The sequence below is a fragment of the Halictus rubicundus genome, chromosome 17, assembly GCF_050948215.1.
Source record: "Halictus rubicundus isolate RS-2024b chromosome 17, iyHalRubi1_principal, whole genome shotgun sequence".
In the NCBI taxonomy this organism is placed as follows: Eukaryota; Metazoa; Arthropoda; class Insecta; order Hymenoptera; family Halictidae; genus Halictus; species Halictus rubicundus.
This window is the reverse complement of record NC_135165.1, coordinates 6970666-6986040: the sequence shown is the minus strand read 5'-3', so window position 1 is coordinate 6986040 and position 15375 is coordinate 6970666. Positions and strand designations below refer to the sequence as shown.

The following is a 15375-nucleotide window of genomic DNA, read 5'->3' as shown; positions in this document are numbered from 1 at the left end:
TGACAAATACCTTTATAAGAAAGTTAATTATAATCGAATGTTACGTGTATTCTATTTAAATTTGAAATGACTGTTCACCCTGGTTCGACTCCGCGGCCGCAGGATGATATCGATCTTGTCGAAGAAATGTTAAAAAAAACCGGTTGTATGGAATTGCATTATCAAGTTCAAGTATAAACTTTCTGAATGCGATTACAGGTCAAATGCTTATGGTACACAGAATATTGTAATTTTTCAACGTATTTTTAGGAGTGTATAGCAGAAACTCAAGATTGGAGAAAGTGTCAAGGTGTACTCAAAGACTTCAGAAAGTGCATGGACACTTATCAAAAGACGCGGGAGAAATAACTTTATAACAATGTTAGCTTTGATGAAACGTATAAAACGTGTGTTCAATTATGCTGTAAAGTATCCAGACACTGTATTCTGTAAAATGGTACTTGTTGTGAGGGCTGACATCGCCATGGGAAAAGGAAAAACTGCAGCTCAATGTGCACATGCCGCCGTAGAATGTTATCGGCAAGCAGTGGACAATGGGAAATCTCAGTTGTATGAATCTTGGTTAATGCAGGGTCAACCGAAAATTGTTGTACGAATACGTAATCAGGAAGAATTAATGGTGTTAGCTAAGAAAGCTCGAAACGCTGGTCTCATTACCGCGATAATAAAAGATGCGGGTAGAACTGAATTAGTGCCTGGTACAATTTCTGCTCTTGGAATCGGACCGGGTCCTAAGGACACTGTAGATAGTCTTACTTCAAATTTAAGGCTGTTATAACATTTAATATTGGAAAGATTCATAGTGTTACATTTGTCCAATATGTATAAAGAATCATTTAGCTGACAACTATAGAATAAATCCATATTGAATTGGACGTTTATGTTCTTTTACGAATTCCTACTTTATTAAGCAATCAACTTTTGTTTTAACTATACTTCATACATATGGTACAAATGATTATAGTTATATATAGCATAATGAACTGAATAAATTAGGACACTTTGTTTATCATACTATATATTCCAATTTTTCAAATCAAGTTGTTCGAACCTATACATCGTCATTGTACATTACATATACCATGAACAGGATGCATTTGAAAATTAACATTTAGATTAATGAGGAATATTTTGTTAAAATTTGTTACTACATTAAAATTACTTATATCAATGACAGGTGGTGAACTTCAGGCTCTCAGTTCTAATCTATGCTCTGTAAATCTTTAAAATTTCCATCAAAATTTGTATAGTTTCTACAAACATTAAACACTTTTTCTTTTTACTATAGAAAAAAGATTTTTATACATCTGTGATTCTTTTAGAACCATTTTTGTTCGGATTTGGTCTTGTATAAACAAAGGAAATGTGATGGTTTTATTATGTTTTTGCATTCAGATCAATCGTATCTCCTATTTCTACAATACCAATACATTACGTACATTGCACCACTATTTCGATACACACATATGCGGCTTATAAAGGTTCTAAGAAAGTATATACTTTGTTATTCTAATACTTAATTTATTATAAAATTGAGCAAAAATGTCATAGGAAACTTCAGTGCAAGCACAAAATGATATTAAAAGATCTTGTTTCTATGTAAAGATTCAGTATTTTATATTTTAAATGTCGTAACGTGTCGATGCACAAATATCAAATAAAATAGTAAAAAGTATTACAAGAACAAAGAGATTTCAACGTGATAATGTTGGTCATTAAAAGATACATATATATATAAAAAGATATTTGAATTTCATTGTAATACTGAAAAAATTACGAGTGCGCAAAGAATAGTTTTTCTTTATGGTAGTTCGTGTGATACACACATTCATTCACTAACATTGCAATTTCATATAAACTGAACATGAAAGAGGTCACACTGATTTTATTTTTAGTTTTCATACTTGTCCAAGCACATATCGCGATAGTTTTTTTCGTACAGAGCAACTGTTGTGTAATTACAAAATGCTGATTTAGTAGTGTCATGAAAACGTGTAATATAGTACAAGATTAGAAAGATCTTTTAGATAAAGTTGTATAAGTAGATTATTAAATTTTCTAAATTTGCTCAACAGTGCTGGAAAATAGTTAAATGTTAAATTAGAGTTATCAATGTTAGTTGCATATAATCCAAGAGTATGACATGAGTAAAGTTATTACATTACATCGCAATAACGAGATAATTCGAAAGAAGCGATAGAAGACTATGTGTATACGAGTATGGCTAGTTACAATTATATTAGATGTAATGTTAAATTTTTGATGGCTAAATGTTATTCTGTTTTGTACATCGGCGTAAAAGTTATAAATATACATTCATTACACGTTATTACTGTATATTACATGAACATCGTACATTAACATTATCACTTTGTATCTACAAATATCTAGAACTCAATTTCACGTTCATTTGCTTGCTAAACGAACATTTAATTACTCGAAGGTACTCATATCATACTCACCCATGTTATTTTTCTTTTTCGTCAATTATTGACTCCCTATCACATATGTAAATTTGATTATTAATAGATCTCTAATTACAGAGTGTGTAGAATATATCAGTCTCAAGTAGCATATAGCAGAGTATTATCAACTCTATGAATTTACCGTTTTGGCAAACATAGCGAGCATAAAATCGTCGAAGTTTGACCAAAGATCTGTGTGCTTCTCTGCCCTTTGTGATCTGATATTAAGTAATTATTTTATTAAGTTCCGGAGGTTCTACGTAATTATTCAACACGTGCGGCGCCTCATTGAATTCGTCGAGTTCATCGCCATTGTCTGCTCCTTGTGCAAGTAAAAAATATTGTTCGCTCCGTGTCGGCCAAAGTAAATGGGCCATCACACAATACGCAAAACAATCGGCAGAGTATGTAATACCTATGGATACATTGTGAATGAGAAAATGGCGACCTTACTCAATTTTATCATTTACTTACCTAGTAACAGTTTAAACCTCCACAATGCGCTCACTTGAAGAGCTATTAGTGCTATGATAGGTAGATAAATAAACCAAACTAAAGAAGATGCGCCAAAATGGAGTAAAAAGTTTAACTTCTGAGTATTGTGTTCGTATGTCATAGTATTTCGAAGTTCGCACAGAAACCATATCATTATTGCACTTCTAAATAAAAGTATGAACCAGCCTGGCCATGTCTGGTACTCATCAATGTCTTCGATTATATCAACTTCCGTCTAAAAACAATGTACGTATTTTATTTTGAATTACACCGCTGTGTGAATTTATTTGAATAAAGCCGTACCATATTCCACACATATAGCAAGATATGGACCACTCCGTAACAAAGCCATATAGCAAAAACTAATGGTTTCCATGTCAACTCCATTCTTGTTACCGCCCATCCCTTGGCTAGTAAAAGGAGCAGCAACATAAATGATGTCTAAACACAGCAAAAAACTAGTTATTAACAGTTATATCGCTACAATTGAAATAATATCAAATAGAGAAAAGAAATTCTACACTTACCCGAGATAGAATATCAAAAATATCTCCAGCAACTTCTAATTGTTCGTAGCCGACTCCGTCGAGAGCGAATTTCAGCACATGTATCAAAATTAAGCATACTGCTATGAACTCTAACAGAAGACTGGCAGTGAACAGTCTTGTCACAGGGTGTTTTTGCAACCTTACTGCGTACAATTGTAGCGGTACAAGTATTATGTAGCACATGAAGAATAGCAAATACAGTTCTATAGTGTTCTGCCTATCGTACGAGAATTGATAAGTTAAGCTATTTAGGCCGCTAGTATTCGGATTACCATTTACCAGCCAAATGTCATATTCTAATTCATCTTGCTTATCATAATACTCCCATTGACAGGTAGTCGTGTTTCTGTAACATGCTACCAGGCTCATATACCAGAAGCGTGGCTGCCAGAAGTCTTGTATGACATACGTGAACTGATGTCCCTTCACGATGTTCCATATGGAGTCTTCGTCCGGGCATAATTTACCCTTTGGGCAAGGTACTCTCCTTATCAAGGGAATGCAAATCGATTCTTTAATACAATTTCAACGATGATACGTATGAGATCTCGGTGATACGTACCTCAAGAAATCTTGACCTTCCTCGTTACAGTGTACGTCGTAAGAACTTTGATTGAGGGTATTGAACATTAGAGTACAGGCTGTGCTCTTGTCCTCCAACGTTCTGTTTCCGTAATACTCTATGAAATGACCTCGGTCCAACACTGCCAACGTGATCGGCACAGAGAAATTGGTCTTCGACGTCACGTTGCCGAAAATGTAGCCGTACGAGTCCTTCTGTCGATGGAGATCGGTTTTTTGGAAACCGAACTTGGTGAGGAAACGAAAGAACTCCCTCGTGTTGAAGGTTCCCGATATGTGTGTGGTTTCGGCATAGTCGATCCGGGACACTACGTACGACGCGAGGCAAACCAGCAAAATCTGTCCGAGTGTCGTCATGGTTATGCGTAGTATGGTGCACAGAGTATCGTCTCCGCAGTCCGATGTCAAGAAGCATCGATGCCTGCGGAATTCCTGGACATTTTCCTCCGATCGAGCACAGCTGTTAATTGATTACCGTTTTATCACTTCGCGGAGGATGTCGCGGCCGCGCGCGTCAACAGAGAACGCGTTTCGGAAGTGTCATCGCGAAGGATCCACGGCCGTGGACACATCGCACACGCACCCGGACACGCTCCAAAATAATACCACGCGTTTCATCCGCGAAACGTTAATGACCCATGCCTCTGATTTCAACTCGGTTTTCCTATTGATTTTCCCCACCCAACGTGACAAACCGGCTGCTGCGAAACGTTTTTGTCACTGCTATATTGCTGCACTCTTAGAAATTTTCGCGCGCTTCCGCACACCGAGACACGGCCCGTCTACAATTAAACTCTACGGCCATACTTTAGGCAACACAATATACATATCCGTGCGCAAACAAATCAGCTCGTCATTTATCTGAATCTCTGGTTGGTTTGCTTGTTTCTCAGGCGCGATGTAATTCTATTACAAATTGTGTGATGAAATAAAGTAGCTCGAGTTGAAAGTACATCGAATGATTTATATATCCGTTTGTAATATGGGCTTATATGGTTGTTCCTGGTTGTAAAATTACCCGGTTAACTGTTTTCGAATTGACTGGCGCCGCCAGAAGCATTTGCCCATGTTTGTTTTATAAACGACTGCCAGTTATGGTATCAATGAATGGCTGTTGGCTAGTGTCCCTTTTCGGTTGTCAGTTGGTTGTATTTGTGAAATGAGCTTCCAGGAAATTATTCAAAACCAGACTTAATGCAGAACCTTAATTTTAATGGACATAACCTCAACGTGAACTATTAAAATATATCTACTGCCGTTGTGTTCAGTTATGAACAATTTAGGCAATAGAATAGAATAATAGTAACTTCTTCAGCCCTTATCCAACTCCTTTAATCGAGTGAGTAGTAGCGCGAATGTGTCACTGTGACGTTACGAAATATGTAATCGGTTTGACTACCACGCTCCTCGAACGAACAGTTAAGAATTATTTCTAACAATTTAGACTCCATTGTTGAATGAAATTTGTTTAATTTGTACACATTATATTTGTGTCTAAATTTTAACGGTTCTAGAAAACGATTAATGTTTGTTATCCTTTCCAGATTAAAGGCCCCTTTCCAAAGGGGCTCGAAAGATTTTACACGTTATGAGAATGGCATTTTACTTTGCAGACGTGCATAACTTTGTTAACAATTCTCTGATTAAACACAGAATTTTCCCAAATTCTTCAAGCCACTGATACACTCCATGATCATACTTATTTCCATGAATCCATTAATGAATTAGTTTCCTCATCATTCTCGAAATGATGACTCGCCACGCATAAAATACGAAAATTAGGAAGCGAAGACACAATATCGCATGATCAGCAAGTTATATACGCACCGCAAAATTTCTTTCTGTAACAACCTGTTACAAGTATTCCTACTAGAATAAAAAGATATTCCGAATGAACAATTCGCAGAGTGTGGATTACACCTGTTAATTGAAAATGACGAGACAAGCGATAATTTTTATTTATCTGTATCTTACGATTATTTCTTTTTTTTTTAACTTATCTATTTGTTACACAATTTCATGGTATTGTTTTACTACTACACTTGCGAAGAAATCATTCGAGATCATGTTTATCCTTGGACTATGCTCGGTAGGCGATCGTGGTCGAAGGCTCGGTAACAGATCAAGGATATTAAAATCTGTATTAAAAATACATTTTTGAAAATGCACAAAATATTGCTGAAGGGTCCTATATTAATTATACTTACTCTTAAAGCATAATAAATATTAAAAAAGAGATATTAAATTTTTTTCATTAAAATCAGTTAATATATATGTTATATAACTTTTTAAAATATTCATTATGTTTTAAAATTAAGTATGATTAATATAGACACAGTAAGTGGTACCCCCACAGTAATTGGGTCCCTTACCCTAGTAATGTTGTTTATCTGTCTGCGTGCAAACAACAACGCTAAAACCACACCGGATGAGATCCGTTCTCTCGTTTCGAATGTTTTCTACATCTTTGCACGCGGAATCATTATATCAAATGCCTAGTCAAACTGTTATTCATTAGAGTAACTGCTTAAAAATTAGGCAGTTACGTTATCAATAACAATATCAATGCACTCCTACATTTCCGCAAACTGATAGTCATCCATCTTTGTGAACGCATAGAACGCGACATCCCATCATTTTACGATGCACCTTTGTCGAATAACTAACAATATTGACGATCGGGTATTAGTTTCCGCATACAATGCATAAATCGCACATGAACATAAAAATTACAGACCTTTTATCCAAAATTGTAAAAATAGAAGTCGCACGACGACGAACTCGTGTCGCAATCATCTGGTCGACCCATTCCCAAATATTTCATGAATTTACTTTCCCCTTCACGATTAGCATACATCAATGCCTACAAATATATTTAACAGAATATGTTCTACCATGGGAGTACCCAGATTCGTCTATTAAATACCATATAGATAACATTAAATATCCGCGATCCAGCGATGCGAATGAGGTTATGACTTTCGTAAGTTACGTTCCTCGCGATCGCTTTTCGTGGATTTCGATTCCGTTTATTGTTTCTCCGTGGTTTTGCAATATTATTTATTTGCTGTGTGGTCGGATCGTATCTCGACAAGAAATGCAAAAATTTTTTTTTATTATACACGATCCCGTTGCAAAATATCGGGACGGTATTGGTGGTCGTTCTGTGGAGGGATACGAATTCCGGCAGTACCTATTTTAAACTCGAGATACTGAGTATACGGGGCAATGTTTATGGAAAAACGGACTATGGTGGGAAGCAACAGTCCCATTGGAATCGATCTTAACTGATATGCGAGGAAAAATTATGGATAAATCGTCGATTTTTGTTATTTTTCCGCGACATGTCTCGGTCCCGCGAAAAGACACTTGTCGGGAAATGGTGGCGTTCTCGCGACTCGAGCGGATTTATCGGCCGGTGAACCGACCCAAATCGAACTAGATACACGTGGCCGTTTATTCGCAGAGTTGTTTCACCGAGATCTACAATAACTAGCAAGAAATCACGATCGGAATCGGATGATCGTTTACCGCTTTACCGTTTTTCGAGGATCTTGCCGCTCAACATATTCGCCGGGACTCTCTCCATGGTCCGTGCTCGCGCAGTATTAATCCGTTCGGCAGACTCACACCCCTACAGAAAGTTCATTGCGACCATTGCGACTATTCGGTTCACTGTTTGTTGTGAGATAGAGAAGTTTGGGAACAGTGACGGTCAGTGAAACAACAATGGAAGACAAAGAAAACGTTAGCACCAGTCCGGTCAAGTCTGAGAGCGGAAGCGTCAGCCCGACGAAGAAGGGTGCACAGAAGTCGAAGACGGCGAAGACAACACCGAAGGGTGGAAGCAAATCCTCCCATCCGCCCACATCCGAGATGGTGAACGCTGCTATCAGGGAGCTGAAGGATCGCAAAGGATCCTCTCTCCAGGCTATTAAGAAGTACATCGGCTCCACGTACAAAGTGGACGGAGAGAAGTTGGCGCCGTTCATCAAGCGGTACTTGAAGTCGGCCGTCACGTCTGGCGCTGTCGTTCAAACCAAAGGGAAAGGTGCTTCTGGATCGTTCAAGTTGTCCGTGTCGAAGGGTACCGAATCGAAGACCAAGGTTCAGCGAGCGGTGAAGGTGGCCGAACCGAAAAAGCCGAAGAAATCTGTCGAGAAGAAAACGACGGCCGCTCGTAAGCCAGCAGTCGCAAAATCACCAGCGAAGAAGGCCGAGGCAGCAAAGAAACCGGCCGCCAAGAAATCTCCCGCCAAAACGGAAAAGCCCGCCAAGCCCGAGAAGAAATCTCCCAGTGAAACCACCAAGGCCATATCCAAGAGCAAGAAGACAGCGAAAGCACCAGCAGCCAAGACCAAGACTCCGAAACCGAAAAAGACCGCAGCGTCTAAAGCGGTTAAATCAGCAGCCAAGAAATAATTGGTCCTACAACACATTTTCCAACACATCATAAACAAATGGCCCTTTTCAGGGCCACAAATCACCCTCAAAACCAGGAATGACGACTATTCGAGCAATCTACTAACAATATAAAGGTCGATTTATATTATACTATCTGCACAGACACGGAACGGGTTCGTTTCAGTATAATAATATGTAAGAGAGGAGTGTTCTTGGCAGGATTAACAATTATTTAATAGAGTTTGGAGCTTACATACATACTTGATTGCCTCATTGACCGTTGATCGTACGATTCGCGGAGGCCAACATGCATTAAAGAATGTTTCGTGTCTGCGAATGCATAGTATAAATCGGCCTTTATCCGAAAATTATTTGATTGCAGACAAATACACTGTGATATACGCGTATTGTATTATATGTACTGCATAACCTATAGATCGTTTTTTTTTTATACAGATTAGATGTAAGTGTTTGGGTGTGTACATATGTGTCGACAAAAGTATCGACTTCAAGAAATATTGATTTTGTAATAAGGTTCTTGTCGTTTATTTATGATTACTTTTGTTTAGTCAAGCAAATGTGACTCAATTTTTTGGGATACCGTTAGGATAGTTAAATGCTGATCTTGGAGCGTAGTTAATATTCCAGCATAATTATATGCTAATTTCTGTAAAAACAGTTCTTGCATTTTTGTGTGATCTACACTTATAATATTTCCTCTGTAAAAAGTTTGAAAATAAAGACTTTTGTACCATGATATTCTTGTTGTTTGAACCTACCTACCTACCTATCTTTAGTTAATCGTTACTTACCTTGAAATTTGACTTCGTTTACTTATACTGAAAAGATTTAAGAATTTTAAATTTAGAAAATGAGACTTAGTTGACATTCTTGTAGAATAAATGAATAATAAACTTATCTGTAGTAACCTGTAAAAATTTATTTTGTAACAGCTTGTAGTAAAAATGAGCTCCTATCAGGATACGGTAATGAGAACCGCGATATAAATTGACGGCGCGCTTTAAGATTTATTTTCGATGTCGCTTATATCGTAGCATAGTTCTACCTGTCTCAGAGTTTAGTATGTCTAGCAAAACCGCAGAAGCGTCAAATGTCAACTCAGGTGTCTGCAGGAAAACGATAGAAAATATTGCTTTAACGAATGTCAAAGTCGATATGTTCGACTGTCTGGAATAAATACGTAAACTGAAACTACCATGAGATAACGATTTGACTTTCATTTAGAATTAGACTCTCGCGTAAGTATCAATGAAATACTTGAACTTCTTATATGACGCATACAAATTTAAACTTTAACCGATCATGAGTTACAGGGCTAACTAAATGAATTTGTATCATATTATACTCATGCACGAAATTATGTACAACTTTTAGCAATAGATATGCTTCTATACCGAGTAATACCAAGTTTAAAGTGAATATTAGTATTCTGTTTTACCAGTTTTAATGCAATTCACTGCAGATTTTTCAATATGTATTATAGGAAAGCTATCAATGATTTTTTAATATTTGTAGGGGACTGGGGTTGTATAGCATGGCTGACAAATTTCCAACGTATGAAATATTTGTGGCCCTGAAAAGGGCCGGTTTGATGATAGTGAAACGTGTTCACTTCGAGCTGGTGTACTTGGTGACGGCCTTAGTGCCTTCACTGACGGCGTGTTTTGCAAGTTCTCCGGGTAGCAGTAGACGAACAGCAGTCTGGATTTCCCGGGACGTGATGGTAGATCTTTTGTTGTAGTGGGCCAAACGGGATGCCTCGGCCGCAATGCGTTCAAAGACATCATTGACGAAACTGTTCATGATGCTCATTGCTTTGCTGGATATTCCAGTGTCGGGATGCACTTGTTTCAGAACTTTGTAAATGTAGATTGCGTAGCTTTCCTTCCTCCTGCGCTTTTTCTTCTTATCGGTCTTGCTGATATTCTTCTGGGCCTTTCCTGCCTTCTTCACAGCCTTTCCACTTGCTTTCGGCGGCATTGTCGAAACGGGAGCGTCTTAACAAAATTCGTAACGAGACGAAAATGTTGTGTCGAATGAGTTGCCGCAAGTTCAAGTCTCTATTTATGTAGAAACGGTGGCCCGACCCCCTCGCCAATGGAAGCGCAGTTCGCCCCACTCTCACGATCGTGCGCTCTCATTGGTGCGGCGCTGGTAGTCGCCGCCGGTATATAAAGGGGCGTCGGCGCTGCAAAAATTAAAATCTAGAGACTCTTCGTCATTGAACGTTCTCGTATATCAAGAAAGCGCAGTCAATATGTCCGGACGAGGAAAAGGTGGCAAAGTTAAGGGAAAGGCGAAGTCCCGCTCTAACCGTGCTGGACTTCAATTTCCCGTTGGTCGTATCCATCGACTTCTGAGAAAGGGAAATTATGCTGAACGCGTCGGTGCCGGTGCTCCGGTTTACTTGGCTGCCGTGATGGAGTATCTGGCCGCTGAAGTTTTGGAATTGGCTGGTAACGCGGCCCGTGACAACAAGAAAACCAGAATTATCCCACGTCATTTACAACTGGCCATCCGTAATGACGAAGAATTGAACAAACTACTCTCCGGAGTTACGATAGCACAAGGTGGCGTCCTGCCAAACATTCAAGCGGTTCTTTTACCCAAGAAAACAGACAAGAAGGCTTAATCTCAATCTTCAGTATCAAACGGCCCTTTTCAGGGCCATCAATTCTATAACAAGGAGTCATTTTCAATTCACTGAATATCTAATAATTTTTACTTGCAAATCTCTCAACATATAGAGAGAAATTCGGATCATACCTAACCCAGATTTATGAAGGGATCGAATTCTGATCGTACGAATTCGAATGAACACAATGACGAAATCCATACGATTTTGTTTACTGCATAGCAATTAACGCGTTGTAATATGATTAAATCTCGTTATAAGTATTACGATGCAATTGAATAGAAAGAACAATTTAAAGATAGATTGTATTATCTATAAGAGGTAGATTCCGAATTTAAAATATTTAAAGAATAGAATATTAAATAATCACATAGAATATTTACATAGAATTTTAAATATTTCAACATAAATGAGTACGTGAAACCCAATAATACGGTGCGACTATCAAAGCAATTTCAAATTGTAATATTTTCAACCTATAAAAATTGTGAGACAATGTATGTGCACTTTTACTTTTCATAAAGATGCGCAGTCGAATGATAGGTTACCATATTAGCGTCATTTTTCGTATCTATGTTTATATGTTTAGAGTTAGGATCTATGCCTAACACGTATTTGATATAGATGGCATGTTTTTTGTCATTATAAATACTGCGAAGTTGTAAAATAAGCGTGTCACAAACATTATACTGAAATTATTGATTCGTACGAATTCTATACTTTATTGATTCGTATGGTACCTAACGGTTTAAAGACGAAAGCGAAATCACAGTATTCCTGTCGGTAGAATTACGTTTGGCAACCGTGTGCTCCATAAGAATTTGCGATGCGAGTGTGAGGTGTCCAGATGGTGTAACGTGGCAACACCGCACACGGCCATCGTGTATTACTTTTCTCGTCGATACTACAAGAACTGTGCATGAAGCACAAATAAAATAAACTACTGAACAGAGGATATTTGCTGTCCCACTGGTTAGAAAAATATAGATTCGTTTCATAATATTCCAATGCAAGTCAAATGTCTCATGATATTCAAACTAGTACTTCAAAAAAACGATATCTTTTGCGTAGACTTTGAAGTTAGAGCTTTAGAATAATGAACATAATAAATATTCTACTATGCAGGAGCGTGACTCACGACGATTTTAATACGTCGCAATCATAACCTATGAACTCGGAACACGAAATCAAATTTTTTATTATTGTATTCACTGAAATAGTACACAACTAAAATCGAATTGTTGATTTCTACAATATCGATTATAACCGGGAAATTATCTATTTCTGAATACGCCTATGATTTTCACGAAATCAGTTGGATTTTTTTCAAATTTTCGAAGTTACAGGGATTTCATATAAAGGATGAAGGTATGCATCTCAATTGTGTTGAACATGTTTCTGCGTTAAACGATTGTGGCCCTGAAAAGGGCCGTTTTTGCTTGACGATTGTCTTTGCAGTCGCACGTCAGTGATGATGATGATGACGTCTGGATATTTCTTAACCTCCGAAACCGTACAGAGTACGTCCCTGTCTCTTCAGGGCATAGACGACGTCCATGGCTGTCACAGTCTTCCTTTTGGCGTGCTCGGTGTAAGTGACTGCATCACGAATGACGTTTTCCAGGAATACTTTCAGCACACCACGAGTTTCCTCGTAAATCAAGCCGGATATACGTTTGACACCACCACGACGAGCCAGACGACGAATTGCGGGCTTTGTGATACCCTGGATGTTATCACGAAGTACCTTCCTATGACGCTTCGCTCCTCCCTTTCCCAATCCCTTTCCTCCCTTACCACGGCCAGTCATCTTCGAGAATTGAAAAGTTTCTGATACGACGTGAAAGGTTCGACGAACGAAACACTTCTGATGCTTGGAGCTGGTTCTCGCCGTGTTTTATAGAGCACAGCTGTAGTTGATCCCCCACCACTGCGCCGACAGCCAATGAACACCTGCGGCGTGTACCGCCGAGGTTATAAATATGACCGCAGACCAACATCTGTTCCAATAGAAAGGTAACCGTCGTCCGAGACTGGTTAACGGGTTTTCTATTAAAGTGGCGCGCATTAATCAATACAATGCAGTCAAGGAAAAGAATAAACCGCCGTCGGGGGAGAAGGCTCTCAAAGAAATACGCCGTTATCAAAAGAGCACCAAATTATTGATTCCTAAGCAATCTTTCGAACGCCTCGTGCTGGAAATAGCGCAGAATTTAAGGAACGATACAAAATAAAATACTTCCCTTGCCCGTTTGAACAACACGGTTTTCACTTCCATTCAAAACGGCTCTTTTTAGAGCCACTAACTTTGCGAGGAATGCTTCTGTTCTACTGTCGATTAACATTAAATAATTCATCTTACAGTACCTTAAAAATTTTTTAACAATTTTGCGTAGTCTGTCGCACGCAGTTACAATTGTTTAAGTCGAGATGGCGAACTGCTTAGTAAATTCAGACTAGAAACCTTGAAACTTGCTCCAAAATTTCATAATTTCATTCATTTCAGAACTCCAAAATTCTGGAGTTCTCCTGCATGCTTCTATCTCTTCTACTAAAAATAATAAAACAAACTAGTTGGTAAAATGTTCAAACCGTGCATACGCGAACGATATTGAGTAACACAGACAGATTTTATTCATTTGAACACTCTCCAGGCACTTGGGCTGGTCGGGTAGCTTCCGTTGCCACAACCGAAGATGCCACTTGTAGTGGTACATTGTTCCTCACGACAAAGAGAGGGCTACTGCTATCGCCCTGAACGTATGGAAGTCGTTAGAAACCCTAAAGACGAAGCGTGGCTGCGGTCTACCAAATTCTTTCTACCTGGCAGGCATTCTGACCAAGGCCATCATCCGTCCATATGTTCCTTTCTGCCGGCTCTGCTAGGAATCGTCGTTGCCGATTATACGCAGCGTGGCGCACTTTAGGGCCTTTGTACCTGAGCTGGTCTGCCCGTCCCTTCCCCACCCAACCGCATAGCCGGTCATGTCAAAGAAAGATTCTCTCGCCTCGCTCGAGCCAGCCAGCTGTATCGGTTGAATTTTTTCTACGAGGAACAGCGCTACTTCAAGCCGGCCAAACAAGCCTAACGTTCGCTCGCGTTCGAGTATTCTGTGGTGACTAGGGTAATGGACCTCATTATTATTAACCCTTACCACTCGAATGGTGACTCTGAAGCACCACCAGAAATTGTTGTGGCATTATTTCAAAGAAATTACAAAAAATATTACAAAATATTTCTTACATTACAGTATTTGGATCAGTTTCGTTTGAATAAATTGTGTAGGAATATGTTGAACTCTTACGTCTCGGGTGAAATGATTGACACCGATTTCACTAAAATATCTTATTTTGGTTCAACGTCTCAAGCTACAATTCGATATTCACTGTCTCGGCAACTAACTCGCTCGCGACTCTCGCTCTACTGCCTCTGCTCCATTACGAAAGACAAAAACATTACGAAGAACAAAAACGTAACGAAGAACAAAAACGTTACAAAGAACAAAAACGTTACTTCGAAAAGCAAAACGCTATCGCCAATCGAACGACATCGACGCGGCTCAGCGTCTCGCGTAGAGAAACGAAGCCGCTCACGCACACGTGCATCTCGCATTACACACAGTCGCATTCATAACCATACATCCTGACTCAGTCACACTCAGATCCCTACAGTTGAAAATATTGTAAGACGGAAGAAAAATTTAATTTTACATTGAAAATAGTGCCGAGTGCAAAGGATTAACTATACTTACTTTTAAAGCATAATGAATAATAAAGAAGAGATATACAACATACATATTAACTGATTTTAATGAAAAAAATTTTATATCTTTTGTAATATTCATTATGCTTTAAAAATATGAATAATTAATGTAGGCACAGTGAGTGGTACCCCCACAGTAATTGGATCCCTTATCCTAGGCGTTTATAATTCTACAAATTGGCTCTAAAATCACTAGACCATTTCAGCCTTTCAGGGACGACGTCTGTGCACCGTGACTCACTCTAGAGTGCTTTAAAATTTAACAATAAAATTTATTTATAAAATTATGTTTTTTTTTTATCAAGTCAGTATGTATGTACATCTTATTAGATAACGTTCAAGTAGCATTTGTTTATGAATTCAGCAGTTCTACAAATTGCCAGATAAAACTATGGAAGAGGGAAGAATATACCATTCGTCGAATATACCCTATTCGTCAGAATATACCATTTATGAATTATC

General features: G+C 38.5%; 6 protein-coding genes across 9 annotated transcripts in view; 3 read left to right on the top strand and 3 right to left on the bottom strand.

The window, feature by feature from the left end:
• The first annotated feature begins 7 nt into the window (after window positions 1-7).
• Window positions 8-875, top strand: LOC143362674 (peptidyl-tRNA hydrolase 2, mitochondrial). Of its 2 annotated transcripts, none has more exons than XM_076803045.1 (2): window positions 8-145; window positions 250-875. In XM_076803045.1, the coding sequence occupies exon 2, from the start codon at window positions 359-361 to the stop codon at window positions 776-778; it is 420 nt and encodes a 139-aa protein (XP_076659160.1). In that variant the 5' UTR covers window positions 8-145; window positions 250-358; the 3' UTR covers window positions 779-875. The 2 variants fall into 2 exon arrangements, with proteins under 2 accessions (XP_076659160.1, XP_076659159.1); XM_076803044.1 differs by having other exon boundaries at window positions 19-171.
• A 598-nt stretch (window positions 876-1473) lies between these two features.
• LOC143362668 (integral membrane protein GPR180) overlaps window positions 1474-15375 on the bottom strand; it is a 143064-nt gene continuing 129162 nt past the window's right edge. Inside the window, exons 1-6 of one of the 3 annotated variants that reach the window (XR_013083679.1) lie at window positions 4071-5491; window positions 3488-3995; window positions 3264-3401; window positions 2940-3195; window positions 2608-2880; window positions 1474-2498 (exon numbers count right to left, since the gene is read on the bottom strand). Coding sequence is in view for 2 of the 3 variants with exons in the window: in XM_076803035.1 (XP_076659150.1) it covers window positions 2690-2880; window positions 2940-3195; window positions 3264-3401; window positions 3488-3995; window positions 4071-4447 (1470 nt within the window). In the remaining variant the exon portion in view is untranslated. Of the gene's footprint in view, window positions 2881-2939; window positions 3196-3263; window positions 3402-3487; window positions 3996-4070; window positions 5492-15375 lie in introns of those variants that run through there. The other 2 variants (XM_076803035.1, XM_076803034.1) reach the window with 2 other exon arrangements.
• Window positions 7720-9251, top strand: LOC143362421 (histone H1-I). Its single transcript, XM_076802559.1, has one exon. The coding sequence runs from the start codon at window positions 7820-7822 to the stop codon at window positions 8510-8512; it is 693 nt and encodes a 230-aa protein (XP_076658674.1). The 5' UTR covers window positions 7720-7819; the 3' UTR covers window positions 8513-9251.
• Window positions 10088-10547, bottom strand: LOC143362375 (histone H2B). The gene has a single exon (XM_076802445.1). It carries the CDS (start codon window positions 10493-10495, stop codon window positions 10124-10126), a length of 372 nt encoding a protein of 123 aa, XP_076658560.1. The 5' UTR covers window positions 10496-10547; the 3' UTR covers window positions 10088-10123.
• LOC143362709 (histone H2A) lies at window positions 10714-11175 on the top strand. Its single transcript, XM_076803103.1, has one exon. The coding sequence runs from the start codon at window positions 10773-10775 to the stop codon at window positions 11145-11147; it is 375 nt and encodes a 124-aa protein (XP_076659218.1). The 5' UTR covers window positions 10714-10772; the 3' UTR covers window positions 11148-11175.
• On the bottom strand, window positions 12583-13016 carry LOC143362386 (histone H4). Its single transcript, XM_076802480.1, has one exon. It carries the CDS (start codon window positions 12958-12960, stop codon window positions 12649-12651), a length of 312 nt encoding a protein of 103 aa, XP_076658595.1. The 5' UTR covers window positions 12961-13016; the 3' UTR covers window positions 12583-12648.